At 37.4% G+C, this 27,719-nt stretch overlaps 1 protein-coding gene across 1 annotated transcript in view; it reads left to right on the top strand.

The window, feature by feature from the left end:
• Positions 1–27,457, top strand: part of LOC126824929 (uncharacterized) — a 54,033-nt gene extending 26,576 nt beyond the window's left edge. The window contains exons 2-7 of the mRNA XM_050554383.2: positions 18,871–19,050; positions 20,559–20,733; positions 22,863–23,142; positions 23,651–23,764; positions 24,464–24,676; positions 26,299–27,457. Coding sequence (XP_050410340.1) covers positions 18,871–19,050; positions 20,559–20,733; positions 22,863–23,142; positions 23,651–23,764; positions 24,464–24,676; positions 26,299–26,610 — 1,274 coding nt within the window. The 3' untranslated portion in view covers positions 26,611–27,457. The remainder of the gene's footprint in view (positions 1–18,870; positions 19,051–20,558; positions 20,734–22,862; positions 23,143–23,650; positions 23,765–24,463; positions 24,677–26,298) is intronic.
• The last annotated feature ends 262 nt before the right edge of the window (positions 27,458–27,719 follow it).

Below are 27,719 nucleotides of genomic sequence, written 5' to 3' on the forward strand. Positions count from 1 at the left end.
GATGGCCGAATGGTTACCACGTGTGCGCTGTATCATCATGTCTGTCAATGAGTCAACTGGCGTGGTTTCGATTCACCGGGTGTACGTGACAAGAAGTAGGATCGCCTGCCCTACCTCGTTGGTTTTCCCCAGGTCCCGAAATGACCTAGTTTGTGTCGAGTGGACGTTAAACCCCATATCTCTCTCTCTCTCTCTTTCACTTTATTTTGGGATTATATACAGCAGCGTGGATGTCGCGGTGACTCAGTGAGTAAGACGTTGGTTGGCTAACATATGGGGGTCTGGGATCGATCCCGGTGTTGGCCGAGAGTATATGTTGGGATTCTCCGACCAAGGGTGCAGGGCGGATGGACTGGCAAGAAAATGCATCTAGTCGTTCGTTTGGAACGCAAACCCGAGGTCGCGAGTAGGTCGTATAGCGTCGCTGTCCGGGCAAAATGTCCCTCATTTCATTTCATAAAGCATTGTATGTCAGGCGCGGGAATATGTAAATAAATGCCAGTACTCTGATCTCCCAACTAGAATGTTCCAGGGAAACCATGCTTGAACCACCGTCTACTCATTGAAACACCGTTTTTCCCACATATAACATACGATCTTATCTTGTTAATGGTATACAAGATAGTAGTGTAATGTTAAAGGTTGTAGAAGTCAATATGAGGTCAAGATATAACAGGTGATGCGATTATTATTATTTAAAATACAGATGTGACGTCACCCTTTGATGTTGGCGTACCATTATTTCAAATAATCGCACGGGCAACTTGCCAATCGTACCTAGTCAAATATTAGACTCGAGTGACGTATTTCACTTTAAACGCACGTGCGGAGTGTCTGTATTTTAAGATGTTTAATGGTCTCGAGCTGACGGTCCTCTTGTTGTTACAATATATACTATTCAAAAAAAGTAGGGGATATTTGATTTTGGGGGCATAATACTAAAATATGCAAATGACTACGAAAAAAGTCACTATAGAACCTAACAGAAGAAACATTTCCAGTTACATGTGACGCCCAAACGCACCAATAGCTACCGCATGGAATGCAGGTGATGCTTGGGATCATCATGGGGGCCAACCCAAGATTTGCACGACTCTGACTTTAAATGTTACAGTCATTGTGGCATTGAATTCCAGGGTGGAAACATCAGTTTAATTGTTTTAGTGACCAGAAAACCAAATTTTGATATGCGTCGGCTTACCCAAAATGAAAGGTTACGTGCCCTTGGCATGCTACAGATCGGCACAACACAGGCGGTTGTGGCGCGGACGATGAATGTTTCTCAGTGTGTCATAAGCAGGCTATGGTCCAGATACCGTGATACACAATATGTACAGGACAGACCACGCTCAGGTCGACCAAGGGCGACAACTCAAGCCCAGGATCGATTTATCCGTACCTTGGCCTTGAGAAATCGTGTCATCACAGCAAATCAGATCAGCGCTCGTCTTCAAACAGACACTGGTGTGAGAGTGAGTGGCCAGACGATTCGGAATCGACTGCATAGGGGTCACCTTCGCGCCCGACGACCTCGCGTGATCCCTTGTTTGAGAGATCATCACATTCAGGCAAGACGTCGTTGGTGTAGGGATCGTCAACACTGGGATAATCGACGCTGGAGCAATGTGATGTTTTCAGATGAGTCAAGGTTCACTGTTGATTTTTTGGACAGACGTAGGAGGGTGTGGCGTCGTCGAAACGAGCGCTTCCAAGACGTTAACGTCATCAGACATGATCGATTTGGGGGTGGTTCTGTTATGGTGTGGGGAGGCATCACTGTTGCTGGAAGAACGGCTTTACATGTTGTTGCAGGGCGTGTTACAGGCCAGTACTACCGGGACAACATCTTGGCAGTCCATGTTGTGCCGTTCGCACGACGTCATGGCCGCCGTTTCATCTTCCAGGATGACAACGCAAGATGTCACAGGGCCAGGATCGTTACAGGTTACCTCCAACAACAGAACATCACCACATTACCTTGGCCAGCACTGAGTCTCGATCTCTCCCCCATCGAGCATGTCTGGGACATGCTTGGACAGAGGTTACGTCAACGTCAACAACGTCCTGCCAATGTCCAAGAACTTGCTGCTGCGTTGCAACAGGAATGGGACAATCTGGACCAAAATGACCTTAGACGTCTCATTAGGAGTATGCCACGTCGGATCAATGCTTGTTTGGCAAACAGAGGAGGATTTACCCGTTACTGACTTGGTTGTGATGCTGTGGTAACTTTGCTTTTTGGCCCCGGGTATCATTTTACCCTTATAATGGTCAGTCTGTGCCTTACTTAGTCTAACGATCATTTGGAATAAATCGATGAATGTGAACTTCATTTCATTTTGTCATTTGTTTCTTCGTCAGTTTCATTAGGTGACTTTAATAACACTTAAAAATCAAATATCCCCTACTTTTTTTGAATAGTATATTACTTAATGTCTCGCTCTCTACCATTAAACAATACATAAATACTGGATGTTATAGGATATCTGGCACACCTAAGGTATCCTTAACTGGATTATTATATGTTATGGATGTTATGGCATATCTGGCACATTGAGGTGAAATGCTGGATGTTATTGCATAGCTGACACACCCGGGATACCCTTACATGAAATGAAATAGGGTGTAACTGTTCTACTCCGACTGGGCTAATGATGACGGGCAAAAGCCATGCAGTGTTCTATGAGGGAAATTTTGCGAGGACTGTGGCACTACGGTCTACCCTTATATCGAAATCCAACTGTCAAGGGATCTTTTACGTGAAGACCAATGTGTACGTGGACCTCCCACCCGAACGACTATACGTTTGTTAGGCTCTCTATCCTGGACCACTGACAAGGGCGGACGCCGCCAGAATTCCCGATGAACGTTATTGGCCAACACCAGGATCGAACAATGGACCTTCAGGTTAGAAGCAAATATTTTATTCACAGAGCTACCGCCTCAATTATCCAGTTCACATATTTCTAATAACAGTATAATCATTGATTTCAATTTCATGATTAGTACTGCACCAAACACAAAATAACTAGCACTATTATATTTCTTGTAAAAAAACATGGTATTATGAAGTTAATTTAAAATTTTGATTTTATATTGCAAAGTCACGAAGAAATTGTCTATTATATTTCTTGTAAACAAACTTGCTATTATTAAGTTAATTTAAAATTTTGATTTTCTATTGCAAAGTCACGAAGAAATTGTCTATTATATTTCTTGTAAACAAACTTGCTATTATTAAGTTAATTTAAAATTTTGATTTTATATTGCAAAGTCACGAAAAAATTGTCTATTATATTTCTTGTAAACAAACTTGCTATTATTAAGTTAATTTAAAATTTTGATTTTCTATTGCAAATTCACGAAGAAATTGTCTATTATACAAATATGATTTTGGATCCCAGTTTCTCAAGGTTACTTGTCAATATAGTTAAAGATATATTAAATAAAAGCTAAATCTGTCTATTGCAGGTCTTTATTTTGGCTTCAAATGTTATATAAACTATTATTTAGACATCTGTTCATATCACAAGCCTATAACCAGCTCTCTGATGACTGAGATTTAAACGGATTGAGATACGGTCGCTATTTAATGATTTAATTTAAAAATGGCGAATCGACGCTAAGTCTCGAATAACAATTACCGTTGTTACGATAAAAAACCATCTATGCCACATCTTATCAAAACTTCAAACTTTGATCAAAATGAAGAAATTTGAATGGAAGTTTCAATAATCATTTTTATTTGTCTATTTTTGAACTATTATAGAAAAAATGGTCAGCTCTTTATTGAAATCTTACATAATGGTGAATCGAGGCTAGCTCTTCACCCGATTAGATTTTATTACATACTTCGAGAAGGTATTTGTTGAGTAATAAAACCTTCTAGTAGTTTATCGAGGGCTGGCCGTCCTTACCGCACGGTACAAATAAAACCTTAAATTCTTAAACCTAACCCTTTTTAAAAGACTGAACTTGGGTCTAATTTAGTTTTTACTTCTCTTAAAAGGGTTAGGGTTCGGGTTAGTATTCCCCTAAATACTCATTTGTATAAAGCGGCCATTTTGGTATGAGTTCTGGCTTGTTCTGGAATTTGTTGCTTCTAGTGGTGATAATATTTGTACCGTGCGGTAAGGACGGCCAGCCCTCGATAAACTACTGGAAGGTTTTATTACTCAACAAATACCTTCTCGAAGTATGTAATAAAATCTAATCGGATGAGCTCTTTATCTAAATTTTTACATAATGTATCTTTAAGGTATTTCCTTACAAATAACTAGGGTTTTAATCAATGTATCTGAGTGAATTTAAAATGGTTTTAGAATTACATGTTTTACACGTTTACATGTTGTTGAGTTTATTTTTTGTCTAGACATAATTTAATATAAGATTGTTTATTTTTAATAAATCATGTGCTAGTATTTGTTGATATAGTGATCATGGTGTGAAGGCGTATATTAACGTACAGATTACGATAAGTGCTAGATACATGTTATATAACACACCCTAAACAAACTAATATAATATATCTTTTCACATACATAAAACATGAAGAGTTTAATAATTCTGTCTAAACTTTTTTTTTCTACTGATTTAATCTAGATGTTAGAAATATTTTGCGGAGAACATTATTACATCGTAATGGTCATCGCCATCGCAACCGAACTTACATTAGTAAAATTGATAGAGAATTACGCATGTTTGAAGACCTTTTTAGAAAAAGGCGTAGTTCTCGAATATAAAATAAATGAAATAAAATGAAATGGGGTTAAACGTCCTACTGTTCTGCTACTGTTATGAAGACGGGCATACGCCATACAGTGTGCTGAGAGAAAATTTGCCCGGACAGCGTCGCTACGGCCCACTCTTGTATCGAATATTTCAACTGCCAAGGGATCCCTTACGTGCAAGCAAATGTGTATACGGGACCTCCGATTTTTGTCCCATCCGACCAACTAGACAACTGTTCTTGTCAGGCCCTTCCCCCCTCCTGCACCACTGACAAGGCGACACCACGTCGGAAAATCCCGACAGACAATGCAGGGATCGAACACGCGACCTCCAGGCTAGCGAGGCAGAGTCTTGCCCACTTAGCAACTGTGGCTCCCTCCAATGTAGGGATTGTGGGGCCCGTAAAATCGTCGGGAATTTTTAATACCGCTAATTCTCCCGTGTGAGGCGTGGTATTTGCGGTATTACGTAATATCATTGTAGTTGTTCGTTCAAGACTACGACACGAAATGACCTGTACACTTTTCCAATGAACGTAAAACATCCCTTGGCAGCTATAATTTGAAGACAAGTAGAAGAAAACGCTTCTGTCCATTTCAAATTGTCCTCTTCCAATGATCAATTACAAATAAATATGTGTTTGCTTGAAAATAGCCTTTCTTCCAATTTAAAAATATCACATTATAACTAGTCAAATGTAAACGATTTCTTGTTGATGAAAATGTTTTTATCCGATTGCCCCAATGACATCTCTCCAATTGTTTGATTTTAATCTTACTGATCAATTTGACAGAGAGCGGGCCGGTACCGTGGAACATTTCTATATTCTAGTGCCAAACTGATGGCGTTAACACTCGCTTTCTTTCTTTTGTTCAAATGATAGGCTACCATTAAAACTGAACTTTTTAATCATGCTTTTAAATAGTGTGTAAATAGTGTTTAAATTGCTTTATTCATGTAATGATTTTATTCGTATTTGCTAATTAACTTTAAAAACTTATATATATTTTAAATTTTGAGTAATTTTAAGCCTTGTATGTTTTTTTAAATAATTGTTTAATTCGTATATGTTTTTTAAAATAATTATAAATTTAATATATTTTAAATTAAATTATTATATAAATTATTTAATATTATTTACTTTGCAATCTGTTTATTTTTGTTGTTGGAGCAACGATCAACATGAAACGTGACATCTTGTTCTTTGGACAATTGGGTATCGGCATGCGACTTTGGATATGATGGCACTATGCCAATATGGTTCTGGGTATTAAGTTCGTACTTGTTTTCAAGACGAAACGTGACTATTTCATTCAGTATTAGTGTTATAAACATGTTCAATGAGATTGTACTAAATAAATAAAGGGTTCATGATATTTGAACTGAACAAATAAAAAGGTCAAAACCTTTGACCCTAATCAAACCCCTCCTTGCTTGATATATCAGATAATATAAGTTATAAAGTAAGATAGGTATGGCGAGTCGGGGGGGGGGGGGAAGCACAGGGACTTATACACAAAAACTATTTAAACTTTTCCTATCAATTGAAGTACAAGCACACCTGTGTGATATCTAAAGGGGCTAAATCGCTATTCTTTGGCACCTAGAAAAGGACACAAATGGGTCGCAACGCATATAATAATATATGAATGTATATAAACTGATTTGCATTCAGTCGTTTCTGTTTTTATTGTAATTTCTAATCAGTTATGTTCGGCCAAATACGCGAAGAGTCCGAATATGGATATGCTTAGCCTGGTTCATCGAGTCGCTTCATGCAAATTGCGCTCGAAAGAATTCTGGTACGTGTGCCAATTTTAAAATTTTCATTTTGTCTTAAATATTGGAGACCAGAAGCCCATCTTTTCACTGTAAGGTAACAACATCAATGTTGATGTAAATGGATCAATAAGTCCTGTTTGCAATGTCGAAGACTTTGGATGATAATGAGTTAAAGACTTGGTTCCTTTAAATTATTTTTGGTTTAGCGCCCTACTCATTATTTAATGAGTCGCTACTCTTAATCAGATTTTAGTGTATTAGCATGGGCCAAACAAATTCTAATGATTTTTCTGATAATTACTTTATCAGATTTTAGTGTGTTATAAATGTTTCATTACCGACAATAGAAAAAATATCCGACAACTCTTGTTGACTGTTCGGACGACTTAGCTGCGGTGGGCGTATGTTTGGTTGCCTGGCAACCTATCTTTAAAAAAGGCGAGATTTGAACTAAGAACTAAGAATTGTTAATAACGGTTCTAAATGTTCTCTATAGTCGACACTGTATATATATATATATATATATATATATATATATATATATGTGTGTGTTAGCTGTGGGGGATATAACTGGAATAGTGTATTATATCTACTGCCTACCGGGGTTTACTTACTGATCTATCAATATTTATTCAACTCAAATAACTTGATATCTTCACCTGTCTTTCTTCCTATACAGTAAACTAAAGGGCGTATCAGACTAAAATTCAAGTACAGGTGATGTTGATTGCGTTTACCTGGTTCCGCGCGCGTGTTCGCCCTCGAAAAAGTCGGCCTAATGTAATGGGGCTGGGGAAAACACAATCAACATCACCTGTACTTGAAGTTTAGCCTGATATGCCCTTTATCTAACACTGAACCAAGCCCCAAATGCTTACCCTAACCAACAATCTCGTCAACAATTAGGTACAACCTTATTAACATCTCATTGACCTTGACAAAAATTGAGCTGGCCTTAACATATAGATTTAGTCCATGGAAAATGGCCTTAAGTCAGCAGGAACTATATCTGTCATATATGCGCCACAGATCTGAATCAACGAATGACGGGAATGGGGATTAACGTCCTACTTTTCTGTCCCAACCGGGCTAATGAAGACCGGCATACGCGTTGCCAGTGTCTAGTCGTTCGGGTGGAACGAAAAAATGCTTGATGTGCATGTAATAGAACACCTGACAGTTGGAATCCAATTGCAACCCGGTCATACATCCCCTTATAACACACTACACATGAGATGGACAAGATAAAATGAAACTGAAATATTGATATAGATGGGGCGAAAAACCGAGGTAACGTGTACATATTGGCATGCACGTAAAAGATCCCTTGACAGTTAGAATTCGATGTAAGATTAGGGCCGTTGTCCGGGCAAAATGTCCCTCATAGCACATTGTATGGCGTATGTCCGTCTTCATTAGCCCAGTTCATATATTAGCATGATTTGTTAAGCTACAGTCAGTTTTGAAAGAAAATAATGGTCGTGAACATGCTACAAGCTGAACACCTATTTAATAGTAAGACGTCAAACACTATCGTTTATATATCAAAGCAGTTCTATTATAATAAATTGTAGTGGAGGATCTTACACTATATACATAAATGTGATATTTTATATCATGCGTGACCTATATTATCTCAAGTGGACCTTTTTGACCGACTTTACCCATCATGTGAATGACATTTGTGTTGTACATAATTGATAAAGTCAATAAGTACCTAGCTATAAAACTGGTCATGAAATACAGAGAGGAAGCAGGTCTTTGATGCTCGCCACTAAACTGTTAAATAGTATACAATAATATATGTGTAAACAATTATTAGGTATGTACTTATTGTTACCGTCTAGTTGTTCAAATAAGGCAAACAAACAAAAACACGTGGATATCTTAAAGAACTACTAAGAGTGCAGGCCGTAGCCTCGCTGCCAGAGCAACATTTTTCAAAGAGCAGACATGTTGGATTATGCCCGTCTTCGTTAGCTTGGATGGTGTAGCAAAGAAAGGTGTCCATAGTCGTCCGAATGAATTGACAAACAAGCAACGTCCTGTGGCACCGAATTTAATTCACCTTGACAGTTTGAAGCGCTATATATAAGAAGCGGTATCAAGTGCTCTATATATAACAAGTGGTACAAATCATTCTAGAGAGAGCAAGCATATCTACCAATTCACAGAGTTACTGATTTTATGTTGTGATACAATCTGATTAAAACACAGATCCTATTTCGTTTCGTTTTTTTATAGTTCAAAATTTCTTTGACTTGTCTTTAATACACTAATATCTGGAAGAGTTGTTATATAACCCGCGTTCTGGATGATGGGAGGAATTATCCAATGAAACGGTCTGTTACGTCGAGTTTTTGGCGCGAGGTGAACGAAACTGTGGATAACCCACTAGAAACGTCAACGCTGATTGGTTAATTAAATAGCTGACGTCATAGGGTCAAAAGCCGCTCGCTTGACCCCTGACGCGACCTACGACTACAACCGGTTAGATCTTCATGTAGTGTAGGTCATCGAATGTAGTTTAATCAGATTGAGTTGTGATACAAAACTACAGAATTTATCAATAATATTTACGTTGGATGTCAGGAATATATTACTGACATTCATCAAATTGAAATGCCAAAAATATGAAACCCGCAAAAAAAAAAAAAAAAAAAAAAAATACAAGCGGAAATGATGACAGTATATGAAATTAAATATTATATGAAAACAAATCTGCCACAAGAAATCTACTTTCCCAACAAAAACCCGAAAAAAAGCTCCCAAACCTCCTGTATTTAATAAAATAATATTATTTTAAATATAGAAGAAATAACATAAGTTTATGAATGTGAGTCTAGATGATATTGATAATTAACCTAACGGTAATACAAGTAAATGGCAGTGATGGGTGTGTGAAAAGGAACTGATGTCAAACATATTTATGTCTACCGTAACCAGAGAAATAGGGGGGATATATAGAGAGAGGAGGTGGGCGGGGGGATAGAGAGAGTTATCAGAATACAGGTTCGTATTGCTGTGAGTAATGTCCTCCAGGCGTAATCTTTATCAATATATCTACTGCTAATTATATATACTAGAATACACACGTGCAGATAAGCCACAGATACATATGAAATCAAACTCAGTGATGTTACATAACATCCGCACATTTCTTCCGTATGTCGATAAGAACTCGACGCCCGGCGTTCACAGATCCCCACTGGCAGTTAAACTTCAGGCCGACAAATCAAATGAAATGGGGTTTAACGTCCTACTCTTCTGCTCTGACTGGACTAATGAAGACGTGTTCTATGAGGGAAATTTTGCCCGGACAGCAGCGCAATGAACTACTCTTATATCAGATTCCAACTGCCAAGGGACCTTTTACATGCGCGCCAATGTGTACACGGGACCTCGTTTTTTTGTCCCATAAGAACGACTATACTGTCCTTGCCAGCCCCCCCCCCCCCCAACAAGTCCTGCACCACTGACAAGGGGAAACCAACCTGGAAAATCCCGATGAACTTTCTCGACCAATGCATTGATCGAACACGCGACCCCAGGCTAGCGAGTCAGCGTCTTATCAACTTAGCCACCGTTGGTGCCATTATTCAATACCCGTGGCCGGGGTATAATTCATGCGTTGCCTAGTTAACGCCTGGATATGCTAGACAGAGAAGGGGTTTTAACGTCATTAAACTATTTGGCGACCCCATCGCCAATGAATCGAATGCCATAATCCAAAGTTATCGTACTAGAATAATTCTAGTTTTGCGAAGATGATTCCTTTAGGGGTAACATTTTTTTTACCATCCAATAATACATTTTACAGTATATATCGCTTGTGTGATAAATTTCATAATTTGATTGGTCAGTTGAAAAGGAACTACATTTTTATTTTCAAAGAACAGTTCATTTTTTAAAAATAAAATTAACTTCTTTTATTTTTATTAAAAAAGTAACTACATTTTTATTTTCAAAGAACAGTTCATTTTTTTAAAATAAAATTAACTTCTTTTATTTTTATTAAAAAATGAACTATTTTTATTTAATTGACATTTATGGAACTCTGCAATGGTTGGATTCTGTGAAAAAAAACCTGATGTATCACTGCGCTGTAATGTAATCAGGTTCAGTAACCGTGAAGCCTACAGCAAAGAATTATATTTATTAATTTGTGCATGTAAGAAAGGATCGGGTGAGAAATAAAATTTCTTACTCGTCGTTTTTTACTTTATCGACTTGGGTTGACAATTTTTGATATTAAAAAATACTCGTAGGAGATTATCTATGTCATTAACATAAAACAAATCTAATATTCTTATCAGCATCACACATGTGTGTTATTAATATTTACAGCTTTTGATCGTGGTAGTAAAATATCAATCTAATGGAAAACATCCGTCATTTTCATCATCGTCACGGTTGTCGTTTAATTAAACGAAATACAGCCCTAGTACCCTACTCTCAAAGTCCTATAATTCATTAAAGACCAAAGGTGAATTTTGACTTTATGATATAGATGCTTTTGTTTTTATACGCCCACATTGAAATGTGGTCGTATATTGTTGTCGCCCCCGTCCGTCCGTCGATCCGGCGTCCACAATTGCTTGTGGACGCTCTATAGGCTAAAGTGAATATCCGATTGACTTTAAATGTATACACAGTGTTTAAGGTCATGAGACGAAGAATCCTATTGATTTTCAGCGATTTCCGATAATTACTGCCAGAGTTATGGCCCTTGATCACTTTGACGCTCTAGAGACTAAAGTTAATATCCGATTGGTTTTAAATTGATATACAGTGTTTAAGGTCATGAGACGAAGAAGCCTAGTGATTTTAAGCAATTTCCTATAATTCTTGCCAGAGTTATGGCCCTTGATCACTTTGAAAAATCTTGTGGCCGCTCTAGAGGCTAAAGTTAATATCTGATTGACTTTAAATTTATACACAGTGTTTAAGATCTTGAGACGAACAAGTATATTGATTTTCTAGAATCTTTATGACTTGAACAGCTAAATCCATGATGTTAAAAGTTTTGTATACTAAACGTTAGCATGGGGCAGAACTTTATAAAAACCAAACAATCTAATGGTTTTCTGATAATTACTTAATGAGTTGTTACATGTATTATAAATGTTTCATTACCGAAAAAAGTAAAAATATGTGACAACTCTTGTTGACTGCCCGGACGATATAGCTGCTGTGGGCGTATGTTTCGTTGCCTGGCAACCCATCTTTAACTTTGTAATAATATGTATTTCAGGCTTCCTTGATTCCCCATTTGTACGTGACAAGGAGTAGGGTCGCCTGTCCAATCCAACAGGATTTGTGTCGATAATGAAATAAAATAAAATTGGGTTGTAAGTCCTGCTTTTGGGTACCTAACACGATAATAAATACGGGCATACCCGTTTGCTAATAAAGACGGGCATACTCGATGTTGTGTGATAATGAAGACGGGCATACGCCATGTTGTGTGCTAATGAAGACGTGCATACGCCCTGTTGTGGGCTAATGAAGACGGGCAAACACCATGTTCTGTGCTAATGAAGACGGGCATACGCCATGTTGTGTGCTAATGAAGAGAGGCATACGCCATTTTGTGTGCTAATGACGACGGACAAACGACATGATGTTCTAATGAAGACGGTCATACGGCATGCTGTGTGCCAATGACACCGTTGTACACACCGACGTATTCAAAGGACCTCTTTTCGTCCCATCCAAACGACTAGATACAGGTCCTTGTCGATTCAATATCAGGGTAATAGTACGTGGAGAAAAGTACAGCACTGGAGCACGTGTCAAAGTGACCAGTGTTCCAATATATACCATGAAACATATATCACTTCTTACAAAGAACATTCGTATAAAGTTTATTATTCTATTCCCTGATCCAACAAGACACTCAATGTTTCACATTAAAACAAACAGGAGGTGTTTTAAGATAGGAAGTGCATTGAAATAAAGAAGATTATTTTAACACTAAATAAATCAACACACATGTTATTAGGATGTTGAAGGACGCACCATATGAACTCGTTCTGTCTGTAAAAATAGGAAGATCTGTCTATTATTTTATAATTGTCTTTGAACACACTTTGGCGGTTGAGGACGATAAATACACTTTGATGGAGACAGATTCTCGGCGCCCCTGATCGTAATGGTGCAGTAACTTATACGATGTTTTGAGTAGAAAATTGTTTAATTATTTCGTAATGGTTTGACTACTACATGATGTCAAAGTTACATGACGTCACTGGAATATCATTTTGTCAGACTGTCAAAGATTTCTGTTAATAATTGTCAGTGTTATGGTCCTTGGTCGCTTAAGAAAATCTTGTGGCCACTCTGGCTTCCGGATCGATTCATTTGATTTTATTGTTTGCAATTGTTGTGTAATTTGTGTCTTGTCCGCGGGTTTGCCGTTTCGATTTTGTTTGCATATAGTGCGGTCATCCTGCCAAGGGCTAAGGTTTACATCCGGGTTATTTGAAATGTAGGCACATTAATTCCGATAATTACTTAATGGAATGCTGCTCCTCATATTATTAATATGGACAGTCAGGCGATTCGATGTTCTTGACAAACGTTTTGTTGCTTGGCAACCTATTGCTATTCGAGAAGTGTGGATGATACATTGGCGACAGACGAAGTAGATTCCTAAGAAAAAAAACATATACTTAGCTATATAAATTAATAATACCATGAATATCGTCCAAGGTATTGTTTTTACTACATAAATATTTGATCGCATCTGGAAGTTATTCATATCCTCTTTAACAACAAAACCTATACGTTTTTTTCTATTTTAAATACAGTTGTAAGGCGTGGTCTGACTGATTAGGTAAATTCCATATGATATTATTACCATTCTGTGAATTCCGCGATATCAACAGTTCGTCGCCAGCATCACATAAAAACAAAACTGCGAACATGCTAATCCCGTGTCGAGTTTGTCTTCAATATCTTCCAAGTGTTATGCATAAAGTTTCTCTTGGTAGGTTGAATATAAACATTCAGGCTATCAACTGCTGACAAACAGCAACATGGAGTACACCAGATAAATCAAGAAGTTGTGTTTCATAAAAAAAAAACAGATTACAAGACAGTGTTGACATGTGAACATTTAATATTTACGTAATGCTATCAAACAACCGTGTTAATGTATGACATCTGGATGCTTATATCAAGGTTACAGTTTGGAGACATGTTGTGAAAGTTGTCTCGGATTTAGATGGGGGCTTTGTATTATAATATCCTATTCTAGAGTTCAAAAAATGGTGAACGCTAGATCGGAGACGGTCTAGCACATGTGACTTCATATGTGGAGTGTGGGTTGGGGGTTTCGTCAAGGTCTCCAGATATAAATAGGGCTGGCGCTAATTCTAGGACTAGCCCTAAATTGTGCTAGACCTTCTTCGATCTAGCGTTTTTCCCAAGATTAGACAACTTACAATTCCTGACGATTTTAAACTAAGAAGCTGCCAACTACTTTAAGTACCCTCAAGAGTAGATAGGCTTAAAGATCCCCGGAAAAGGTTAAAGATTTTTTCTAAATAATGCAAGTAATTATGTCAATAAACAAGACGTGGCGTAATTTTAGACTAGAATATGAGCAGAAGGACTAAAATTACGTCACGGCTTGTTTATTGGTGGAAAGTTACGATTACTCACGGATAACGGCGGAAATCGCTAACGTTGAAACTTTGGCAGGTAACACCAAACCAAAAGGATATGTTGACAAAATTACTTGCATTATTTTTTTTTTAAAAAAATTTGGACCTTTTCTGGCGACCTTTAAGCTTTGCTTTATACCTGGTTTTGATCCCGGTGATGGGCTATAACAGGAAACGCTGAAGAACTGACCCACATAGAGTAACATAAACCTTATCACTGGATAATCGTAAAAAAGGGGGAAAAACTCTCCTCCGTCGTCCTTAATTTGTTTATATCTTGCGAAAATGTTTTGACAAAATTTGAAATGTAAATAAGTTAAGTTGGAATTTGACCGACGTTTCAAAATTTCCCTTCAGAACAGATTGCTTGCTATGAATGTTATTCATTGTTTGGTTTGGAGATTAAAAAAATTAGATAAATCTGTTTGTTTTTATCATGACATTTATATATCTTACTTTCCTGGATAGTTTAGTAGATTGAGTTCTGTAACATTTGGGTTCTGTATAAATAAATAACGTCTTATCAATATTTTGGCTACACCGCGTCCGGACACAATGCAACTGGTTATCGGTGACATTTTCATCTCAGTCAACCAGTAAAGGTTAAGCTAACCTTCCATTGGCTTTGTATTTTCTATATTGTATAGGAAATAAAATTAAATGAAATGGTGTTTAAACGTCCTACTTTTCTGCATCGGCTAGGCTAATGAAGACGGGGATATACGCCATTCAGTGTGCTATGAGGGACATTTTACCCGGGCAGCGGCGCTACGGCCTACTCATATCGAGTTCCAACAGCCAGTGTTACAAAATGGGACTAGTTGAGAAAATTTTGACCATTTGATTAACCAGTTAGGAATATTGAATAAGTAGGAATATATTCATTGAAAAGACACAATGGTACAGTGACGAAAGTGAAATTCATTTGACACACTACATATTGATTAATGAACATAGCATTTGTTCAGATAATGAATATACGAGTATAAGACCACACAAATTTAATTATGAGATTTGCGTTACCCTCGACATTTTTGTCAGGAGCGGCGGGCGGAAATAAAAATAAAAAATAAAATTTGATCTTGGACGCAAAATATAGCTACCACGACTTGAATTGCAGGGTTCCGAATTCAGGCCCACATCCAGCACACCCGGCCCAGAAAGTCTATTATACCAGCCCATTCCACCGGCCACATACAACATGATCATCATTGCTCCATGACCGGTACAATACCCGCCCTCCCACCATATAATGTTCAGCACAAAAGGCTTTTTTAGACGAATTGGACAAAATTATTTTTTTCATTTCCGACCGGCCCTTCGGGCGATGGGCCAATCCGCCCCTGGTCCCGAGTGGAAGTTAAACGTTACCCCCCCCCTCTCTCTCTCCCCCTCGATGGTTGTATCGATTGGTTGTGTTGTGTAAACGCCGCTTAATAACATTTTATGTACTGCCTTGTAGTTTCCTTCTACCTTTGTTGTCTTGACGGATGATATATTTCGAGGCTATCAAATTTATTTTTGCTGGCAGTTATCTACAAAGAATAAATTTTTCAACTAATTACCCAGACCAAATATTCCTAAATCAAAATATTATGTTACTCTGTCTTGCACTTAAGATTTCGTCTTTTAAAGAAAGTAGAATTATTCGCCTGTTTATCAACATAACTGTTAAATATATAATACTGTCTCGTGCAGAGAAATGAAATTGAATGGGGTTTAACGTCCTGCTGAAGGTGGGCAAGTGCAGGGAAGATTGTTAGGTGTTTTAAAATTAAAGACAAACTGTTTGGCAGACATCAAAAATACAAACAGTATATTTTATCATAGAAAATTCAGAAGCCATGTTCAGCATTCCCCGAAAAGCCTCCAAACAAGACGTTGGGGAGCGGGGAGTGGTTTAAATCAAAGATTAAAGGTCCGATAACTCCGTTAAGAGTTCTTCTGTTATTTACTAGGCATGCATAGATAAACGTCACTGCTGAATAAAACACAGAAACAACAGCATCTAAGAACATAGAACAAACCTCATATTATCACAGCACATACAACCTTTACATAATAAACGGGAAAAAAAATTTAATTAATAGAATACAGACAATCTCAACATACCATAAAAACAGGACACAAATACAGTACAATCTTAACATAACATAGAAAAACAGGACACGAATACAGTACAATCTTAACATAACATAGAAAAACAGGACACGAATACAGTACAATCTTAACATAACATAGAAAAACAGGACACGAATACAGTACAATCTTAACATAACATAGAAAAACAGGACACGAATACAGTACAATCTTAACATAACATAGAAAAACAGGACACGAATACAGTACAATCTTAACATAACATAGAAAAACAGGACACGAATACAGTACAATCTTAACATAACATAGAAAAACAGGACACGAATACAGACAGTCTGAACGACAGACTCACAATACCTGCAGAGAAGTGACTCTGACACAGTGAATAGCCATGATATGCATATTATGACGGTATCTAAACTTCACAGGTCATGAGGTCACATCAACAAACAAATGTAAACACCATCATTATGATCATTATCAACATTACAAGACCCAATGTTACATTGTAAACAATAGCCTTCTTGCAGCCTTTAGGACTTATAATCCGTACAGAACGTCTTATCGCTTCTTCCAATGATTTTTCACAAAAATAACATCATCTACAACTCTAGATTTGACGTCGGCTTATTGGCACTATTTTGTGCTTCGGTCGTGTCTATTTCAGATATACACAATCAATTCTGTTAATGTTTTTAGCGTGGGGATTGACTTAAAAGTTAATTTATTTCATTTCTAAACAAAAATTTAAAACTTTAACGCAATTTAAAAAAAAATAGCCAAATTCTGGCTAGGATTACTGAGCAAGCCATTCACTGTATACGTGCGAAAAAAAAAGCCAGCTACCATTTAATTTTCGTACGTTAGTTACGTACGGAATACAGACAATCTCAACATAGAAAAATCAGCACACTAATGCATAAACCATGCTGTTAGCCACATGCTCCTACCAACATTATAATAAATAGTTATCATGTTCACTATAAATATAAATGACACCTATCTAGACTGATAACGTTAACGACTTACCCTCCTTGCAATGGAATCTTCATATTGCTAGTTAAAACATTTGTTGTAAAGTGATATTATTTTCTTAAAATGTTTGACCAGTCAACAGCTGTCTGGAAGCTAAATGGTTGTTAAAGTAGCAATAATTCTACTTACCCTCCTTGCAATGGAATCTTCATATTGCTAGTTAAAACATTTGTTGTAAAGTGATATTATTTTCTTAAAATGTTTCACCAGTCAACAGCTGTCTGTAAGCTAAATGGTTGTTAAAGTAGCAATAATTCTACTTACCAGAAACATCAGTCAGCTTTGAATCATACTAATTGTTGAATATGCATGTATATTAATTCAGAGAGAGAGAGAGAGAGAGAGAGAGAGAGATAAAACTGAACCATAATTTAGTCCCGAAATGACATAGTTTGTGTCGAGTGGACGTTAAACCACATCTCTCTCTCTCTCTCTCTCTCTCTCTCTCTCTCGCTCTCTTTCTCTGTAAAGTGCGATTTTTTTTGTTGATGTTTCATTTGTGATACATCTAGTTATTTTGTTACCCAAGGCTTTGCATTCGTAAAAATAAAATAAAAAAAATACTTTATATTCTTGTCTGTGAAGTACCGGCATCTTGCTGATGATTGTACCTTGTAAGTTGTTTTGTTGATCAAGATTTTTTAACTGTAAAAGATTCATACAAATGATTGTAAAATGCATCGTGGTATATTATTTCTATCAGAACACTCACTTACCTGTGATTAGGTATTCCATACCGACCATATGTTGGAAAGATAACATACGTACGTCGGTTCATTTTGTGTGAAACGTAGCTGACTATCAATTCGACACTTGGCCTCCCTGGGGATACATTAATGATCTGACCGGTGGTCAAACAAGTTCACGGCTAATACTGCACATCTGCTGAAACTGACCAATGTGTGGTCAGTCGATTAAAAACAAATAAATAAACTCCCGGGTTGTTTAATGTCAACTTGAAGAGTATTGTCAAAATAAACACGTGGCTTTACATATTCTTCTCTATGGAATGCCAGAATAAATATAAAGAGTGTTTAGAAATATATCTGAACGTATTCAACAAATCTCTCGCCGTATTCTATTACCGATAATTATATATATAGATAGATCATATTATATTTATTGATAACATAAAACCATGAGATTTAGAAATTGTAACCTTAGTAACGGTTAGACGCTTTGAATTCTCAAAGGCCCGATGAGTCATATGAATCCCTAGTTTGAAATTGTAATCTATAAAAGGGAGAGAGAGAAATGAGGTTTGACATCCACTCGACACAAACTAGGTCATTTCGGGACTAACATATAGTTCAGTATTATTTCAATATTTCGCTTGCGCGTAGGGGTCTTTAGTAGTGGGAGGAAACCGAAGGACTCGTAGAAAACCCACGAGGTTGCACAGGCGACCCTACTACCCATCACGTGTAATAGTCGACAGATAGTGAACGTATTTTAAGGTGTTAAAGACTAGCCGATGCCCTGCGCCATATGATGGATGAAAATTACGTCATCGTAATGCTTTCAAGTGTTTTTTTTTTTTTTTTTATTTTAGCTGAAGAAATACAAATAGGAAGTAATCTACCAATATGGGTTGGTTTGATGGATACGACTGGTATGACCTTGTCTTCAACTACATTCCCTATATTAATAGCTGAACTGTTACAACAATTATCAATTCAGGGCATGAAAACCGAGTCTGCTGATATATTCCTGGCTGGACATGGAACTTCAGGTACAATGAAATTCGACTGGTATAAAACACCTGCCCTCGGGGTCATTTGAGGGTTTTTTTATTTACAAAAGGAATTCAGCCCCGTCATAGTAACTCGCAGTCCCGATAAATGATTAGAAATGGGGTTTAACGTCCTACTGTTCTGCTCTGGCTGGGCAAATGAAGACAGGCATATGCCATACAGTGTGATATGAGGATAACTTTGACCTGGACAGCGGCACTACGACCTACTCTTATATCTGGCTCCAACTTTCAATGTTTCTTTTACGTGCACGCCAATGTATACACGCAGCCTCATTGTTTCGTACCATCCGAACGACTATACCTTGTCAGGTTCTCTTCCCTGCACCACTAACAAACAGGAACCACGTCAGTCCCAATAACTGAGAAGATGTCATTGTTGGTTGATATTTTCACAGGTTTCGTATCCCTGCATTGGCCGAGAAAGTTCATCCAGATTTTCCGGCGTGGTTCCCCCTTGTCAGTGATGCAGGACGGAGGGCCTGACAAGGACAGCTGTCTAGTCCTTCGGATGAGACGAAAAACCGAGGTTCCGTGTATGTATTAGAATGCACGTAAAAGATCCCCTGGCAGTTGGAATTCGATATAAGAGTTGCCGCTGCCGGGGCAACATTTCCCTCATAGCACACTGTATGGCGTATGCCCGTCTTCATTAGCCCAGTATAGGAGAACAGTAGGACGTTAAATCCCATTTCATTTCATTTCACAGGTTTCGTATGAGAACGATTACTTTCCATTTGAGAGGAGGTGCAACAACTTCAGGAGCCGAAGCACACTGATCAGCAGTGAATATTCGCTAGTCCGCTACAGTCACTGATAGAGATGACATCAATGCAACTATGAGCCCCATATATTAGAATTTTTCTTTCTGCAAATTAAATTCTAGAACATGTTTTTAAGCATTAAAAAAATAAATAAAGGTGTTTCAAGTATATGTAGGTAAAAATATTTCCTATTTAGTGTAAATGGGTGTGTAAAATGAGTAAAACGCACCATTCTGCCTGGACCAGTAACGTCTTATGTAAACAATGAACGCATGATCGTGCCATTAAGCAAATGATTGACGTCGCGTGATGTGACGCCACATCTTTTACAGAGCTATTAGTCTTCGCAAGACCTGTGTGAAACAGAATTGAGCCGAACGTGCTATATCACCACCTTCACTGTGTCCCCGCTCTCCTCAACCTTGACCTTAGCTCTTCCTGTACCTAGACTGAATTCGTTAGCTGTATGAATGTTAAATTATATTAACAATCAGTAATTTGTAGAAATCACTCTGTCATGTTTTTGTCAGTCAACATTTGGATGGGTCTGAGATAGGTGTCTTGACCGTTGGTATTACTCCGGACTTAAACGTTTACACTTCAAGGATACAGTTAGATTAATTAAACATTGTATTAAACAAAATTTGACTATTACTGCTGTATTAAAACCCACCAGTTAGAAAAGGACAATTTAGAAAGATGTTTTTTTTTTTTAAATCCTAGGTTTGTTGGCAGCCGAGTTTGCCTTATCACATCCTGACCTACAAAGTGGTGTAATCTTAATGGGTTCAGTTCTACCTGTAGGACAGTCAGTGTCTACCTTTCCTCTACCTGTCCTGACTCTCTCAGGTGAATTAGATGGGGTAACTAGAATAACAAATGTTGCTAACTTTTATAGGTAAGTTCATCGGTACAAAATCTTAAATCACAGAATTGGAATGGGGTTTAACGTCCTACTGTTCTTCATCGACTGGTCTAATGAAGACGGGCATACGCCATACAGTTTGTTATGAGGGAAAGTTTGCCCGGGCAGTGCTGCTACGGCCTAATGAAGACGGGTATACGCCATGCAGTGTGCTATGGGGGAAATCTTGCCCTTCTCTTATTTCCACTTCCAACTGTCAAGGGTTCGTGTTTGTGCACGCCAATGTGTACACGGGACCTCGTGTTTGTCCCATCGGAACGACTATACGTTGTTCCTTGCCAGGCCCTCCGTTCTGCGCCACTGACAAAGGGAACCACGCCGAAAAATCACGCTGAAATTAATCGTTCAACCCCGGGTTCGAACCACATCTTACCGAGCCACAGCGGCTCCCACATAACTAGAACAAGTGATTGTTGTACCATATAATTGTTCTAATTTTGTTCATTGGGGCAAAACCTTAATTCACTAATTTTGGGAGGTCTTCGCCGGTTGGCAAAAAAATAAAAAAATAAAAATAAATTTAGGAATTCAGCAGGATAATATTCAAACTGGATTTGTGTGCATACTTGTATGAAAGTTTTAGCTATTAACTTTATTATCGTTAAAATGCATTTAGGACTTGTTAAGGGTAAGAGTACCCTCATTGAAACGTTGCATTTAATAAACCTACTTATTGTTATCCATAAAGGTGTCTGTTATTATTAATTTTATTGTTATTCTCATACCAATTGTTTTGCTCGATTTCAAGGAGTTTGACGAACCCCAGTGACACATAGGTTTGCTCCTTTATTTTCGATCTATTGTGTGACAGATAATGGGATGCCCAGGGGTACTAGTATTTAATTCTGGACGTAAACCCGAGGAACTCGGGAAAGGGCCATGACGTTATGGACAGGCGACACCTCCATGTAGAATATGCATTTATCTAATGTTATTGGGAAGTAAATATTAATTCTCCCTTTACACTGCTAGTGTCGTGTATGATTCTGAATCTATGGTCTTTCTAGATTCAGGATCTTGTACTCTGTTTTCTACCGATTTGAAATCCGAAACCAGGTAAATTATTCCGTGAACTCGCCTTTTGGTTTGGTGGTCACTCACAGGTCAACGACAGGTCATGTTATGTCGATATTCCGTGAAACTGCAAAACTATTTGCTTGTGACTCTAACAAATCTGGAAAGAGAATCTAGATTTGTACTGTACTCAATGAAACACCGCCCCAAATCCATAGCTAGGTAAATCCAAACCGCAGTTGCCATTCACATGTCAACAACAGACGATGTCCTATTTCCATGAGAAAAAAAATGTAAAACTGCTTGTTTGTGATTCAAATTCGACACGAAAATCAAATTGTATTTGCAAGGCCCTCACAAGCCAATGTGGAGCGCCAGGGCAAAAGTTTCAATGACGCCTGCATACTGTAACTGCTATGGCAGTGCCTGCGCTCCGTTGACTTTTTATGATTAAAGAAATTTTGAAATACAATTTTTTTTATACTTTTAACACTTTATCTAAATAACTATTTATTAAATCAACTTATATAATTGTAAACGGATTTGTATGTAAGAATCCGTCATACTAAGTAAAGGGAGATAATCCCTTATAATTACCAGGGTGCAGACTACCATTATTTTTCCAATGTGGTTACTTCTGGTTTCTTTGCCCGGATCCAATACTTTCCCAAATTTCTTTGTGATGAAGGCTTTCCAATACAGACACTTGAACAACTTGTCCTGTCTTTGCTCCAAAGTTTGCATGAGGTTGACCACTGAAATTATGAGATTGACAAAACTGAAAGTAGCATACTATAAACATGTACATATCCACAGTACAATATTCGCCGTAATCAACACCTTAAAACTATTATCCTAAACAATAAATAATTACCAAAACTGGCAGAAAATGTTAATTAAAACCCACTTCACCGATCTGGGACCACAAAATCAACAAAAATGGCTAGTGGTGGTATTGGGTAGCATTGGTTAAATCGTCCCGCACATGCAAAGGGAGACAGACTAATATTAGAAGGAACTATTTACCTTTTTCTTACTTTTAACTTTTATGGACCGTAAGCGGCATTATTTACAATTTTCTTCTTCAGGGAATTCGCTCGTGACATATCTCAAGAACCATCCTTCATTCACCACAGCCCCTTAATCCTCCTCCAAGGTTGCAACCACGCCCTTTTCTCTGATGGTGAACTGCCTGACGAGATGTTAGATCGAGATATTAAGTCGGAAGTCAATGATGACGATGCTAGGATGCTGGTTGCTAATTATACTGTGAGATTTATTGGAACGGTGACTGCACAGCCAGGCTACAGGAATGTGTCTAAAACAATGTTCCAGTCAGCTTATAAAACAGCGTCTTCAATGTTACAGGTATCACAAAATTAAAAGATGTCGCATTATATTTATATACTAGAACCATAATTATATTATAATAATTCATGGGGTTTTCCCTTTCATGAATATCATTGTAAAGTATGGGTTTTTCCATTTTTATGAATATGATAGAAAGATCCATAAACTAAAAATGTTTGAGTTTTCCATTAACAACAAAACCAGTCGTTTTTAAAACAAAACAAATAACAAGGAGTGAATAAACTAGCTACGATTTTTAAGAAGCCATCTCGCGCGTATTTCCCTATATTTCCCGGAGAAAACCCACAAGGTTGGACAAAGCGACCCAACGACAACCGGGGAATCGTGCACATGTTAACCATTCGGCAAACGAATTCATCTAAAGTAATCTATTATATGTTTCAAAATACATTAGCTAAATATAAATCTTTATTGTATCAGCCAATGAAATATTGTGAAATATTAACGAGTTCATCTAAAGAAAGCTACATTTAATTAGCTAAATATACAATCTTTATTATTTCAGCCAATCGTTGATATCCTAGCATTAACCGAAAACGAGGCTTTAGGGTCAGATTGGGTTGGTATTGTTCAGAAATGGTTGTCTGGCCTCAGTCCGCCAGATTTAAAAAGAATATCGGTAAGATTGATTCAATTTGGTTAATTTAATAGCATGCCTCAACCTCTTGTTATAACACCACGTGTGCCATGTAGTTGAAGTGCTTTAAGGGAGTTAAAATTCTGACTCAATATTTTCCATAATATTCGAAATTAAAATCACGAAACAGAATTCAATATTGGTTCATTTCAATCCATAATGAACATTTTATAATTTGTACACGAAATTACAATACATTTTTTAATAATTGAATTCATATTACATTAATAAATAATATGTGCTTTTAGACCCACGTGCGTCTACTTTAAGGTGACAAAGAATAAAGCTATCGAAACACCCTTTAAGTGGCGGTCTATAATATCACGTGTGCCACAGTTGTGTCACCGAACCAACTGGGACCACGATCCCAGGATGTTCTCTCTATACGCCATATCCTGTAGTATAAAATCTTGTTAGCCAAGATGTCTTTTTCATAAAGGAGAGAGATAAAAATGGGGTTTAATGTCCACTCGACACAAACTAGGTTATTTCGGGACTAACATGGTTCCATTTCCAATTTCAATAATTCGCTGGCGCGTAGGGGTCTTTAGCAGTTGGAGTAAATCGGAGAATCCGGAAATAACCCACGAGGTTGAATCCTTCATAAAGGAACACGTCATGCATGTAGTCCATATTGCTGTAGAGATTCAAGTTTATGTCAACACGGTTCTACACTTTCAGGTTGAAAGCTACGTCCTAGAGGACGCCACATCTATTCCCCCGTCATTAATGGATGCCGGGGAGAGAACGACCATTGTTACCTTTTCCCAGATATATCGACCATCAAGAACGTCGGAGGAGATCGCAGCTCGAATGATCGGACCAGAGAGGATTAGCCAGCAACTAGGAAACACCAGTATTGTAGAAAAATATAATTGTAAAGATTTAAATTACGTAAGAATTCATTTATCCCCTTGATTTAAAGCGACAATAAATCAGAATAATTTGTAGTCATACATCTGCTTTTAATTATACTATTTGTTGAAAATGTGTATTAAACATACATTATGCAAGAGCTAAATCTGCATATTGCAGATATTTTTTTTAGGGCTTAAATGTTATATAAACTATTAATTGGACATTGTAATTTATCCAAATCATAATCAACTCTCGATGTGTCGGATTTTCACTGGATTTGAATTCGATCTGCTGCTCAACGCTGATTGATGATTAAATCCAAAAATGGATAATCGAGACTGATTTTTATCGTACCGACTTAAGTAATGATGATCGAGGCTAGGCTTAAAATTCTAAAGCTAATACTTCGGTTCATAGTGGAGCAATTTGACTGAAATTTTTAACATCGTCTATTTACGTTATCAATTGTTTAAAGATATATTATGAGAGATTCGATAACGAGTTGGCAGTTCTGACCATAATAGTGGAAAACTAGATAATGTAAAGGCAATTTGCTGAACATTTCATTCAAATTGATCCACCATGAACCGAGAACTAAGCGTTTGAAGCATAGTCTCGATTATCCATTTAATCGTTAAATCGTGAAGGAAAGTTATGCAGTAAATCGGCTCATAATCCACTTAAGATCGCTGGCATCTAGAGTTGATTATGGTCTGGATAGGAGGTTAATTAATGTCTAATTAACAATTTAGATAACATTTCAGGCCTTAAGAAAGACCTGCAATAGACAGATTTAGCTCTTGCATAATGTATGTTTAACTAGTATAGCGACGACAGTCAACTCTTTATCTAATCTCCTATAAGTATCTTTAATTTACAAATTCTAACAGTGTACTTGAATAATGCCAATTGTTTATATCATCCATTACTGTACAACCCTTACTATTGTAGTCAAGCAAATAACTAAGTGGGGTTTCCAAACGGGTTTTGTCTAATCTAAGAATAGTTGAGGAAAATATCTTGTCAGTTAAGGCTGTAATTTCAATATTAAACCGGAAATTCCTGGTTAAGGTGAGGCGCGAGGGAATGTCTGACATGCGCAACCGACCCGATCATATAGTCTTAGAAACGAAACGAAATACACAATAAAAGAACATAATAACTAAGCCTCTCAAGGCATTCAATGGAGGTATGCGCTGAATACCATCCCGATCATTTGATAGATATATGTCAGTGCTCTGCGTAATATGTAGAATGCGTGAAGGACAAATGAGATGCGACAGAACACAAATGTAAAATGTGATGAGGAAAATGCAAAATGTATACAGGTACCCCCCTCCCCCCCAAAAAAACAGCATTTTCCAATAAAACATTTGACAAATTGCATGTGACGCTTCACATCTAACTTTGTCCTTAGAGGTATTTTGACTTCATCATTACCGGTATTAAGATGTTGCACTTTGCACTTTTTACACATATTCAATGGAAACGACATTTTAGCAGAGCATTTAATATTGGCCGCGATACCCTTCCATAAATTTCAAATCAATTCAGCTGTTACATATCTGATCAATTGTGTTTAATTTAAAAGGATTAAAAAACGAAAATGAATGGTTATCACATGCCAATGATCTGCTATATATTTTGTTTAATTTCAGGCATCTTTTCTGACGGCATATCACATGGCATCAGCGATGGCGCGGGAAAGATATGATAATTATCATAAAGGTATTATATTCCATGATGATCTGCTAATGCAGAGTGACGCAGCCTGGGAACAAAGTCAGTTATTAGTGGAGACAATAGAACACGAACTTCACGTGACTGCCCCTAATTATCAGACGCCTGTTAGTGATGTTCTTGGGGAATGGAATGGGATATTCTTCTGTAAATTGTTACCTTTAGATAAAGCTTTAGAATGGATTTATGTAGACTCGTTACAAATCAAAAATCAAAATCAAGGGGGGTAACTGATGAACATCGAGACTGGTTGACCATGTAAACATATGTGAATAAACTCGTGTTCTAGAAAGTCCCGTTTTACAGGATAACAGACTAATTCGTGTGTTACAAGTCTAGGAAAGTAACAATTGTTTGAAGCTATATATACATCATGATATGCTCGCCACTGGCCTTATTGTTATAAGACGTTCAAACCATAGATTCACTACAGCCATCCGGATTATATCCTTATCAGGATACTAGTAAATACCAAGATGTCACTAAAGACATCCGGATTATATTATTATTATCAGGATAAATACCAAGATGTCACTAAAGACATCCGGATTATATTATTAAAAGGATAAATACCAAGATGTCACTAACGACATCCGGATTATATTATTATTAGTATGATTACCTGGATTTAAGGCGTGGAACCTAACAAGTGAATACGGAGACAGATTGTCATTTAAATTTTTAATTTCACCATCTCGGTACAAAAATATAGTTCGTATATGTTTAGAAATTCAACTCACCCCATCCCCGCTGTGCATGACCATTTTTGTTGTTTGGTCTAGAAGGGAAGAAGATGATTTTAATTAACATGTCCTGCCACATTTTGGTAATTATTTATGATTTAGATGCGGAAGGATAGCAAAGTTAATGGTTTGGTTCTGGTGATTATGTACGGTGGGTTGTAGCAGCGGGATACCGTAGTAAAAGTAACCACAATGTGGTTGCTAATAAACTATCCAAAAGAGATTACACAACTGTCAACAAACATTGCACATGATATCTACACTGTACTAAAAGCGGTGTGGTTTTACGCTGTGATTGTAGTTAATTCTGTATAATAAAATTCCAATTTAGCCACAGGTTTGTCATTGAGCTTTGTGTCAAGTGGTGTGGTTTCATTCCCAGTCTTGTGTACGTGACAATGAATAGCGTCGCTCGAAGCGAGTGGACGGTAAACCTCCTTATAGATTCCTCTCAATATTATGACCCACTTAATTGTTTAAATCCTACTATATATATACCCTTCAAAAGAGTAAGGGATATTCAGAAACAATACAAAACTGCGGAAATGCACTGCTGTTTTTATTGGAAGTAACCGGTGTATGTTAATAACAGGCCA

The sequence above is a fragment of the Patella vulgata genome, chromosome 6 (assembly GCF_932274485.2).
Source record: "Patella vulgata chromosome 6, xgPatVulg1.2, whole genome shotgun sequence".
Lineage (NCBI taxonomy): Eukaryota > Metazoa > Mollusca > Gastropoda > Patellidae > Patella > Patella vulgata.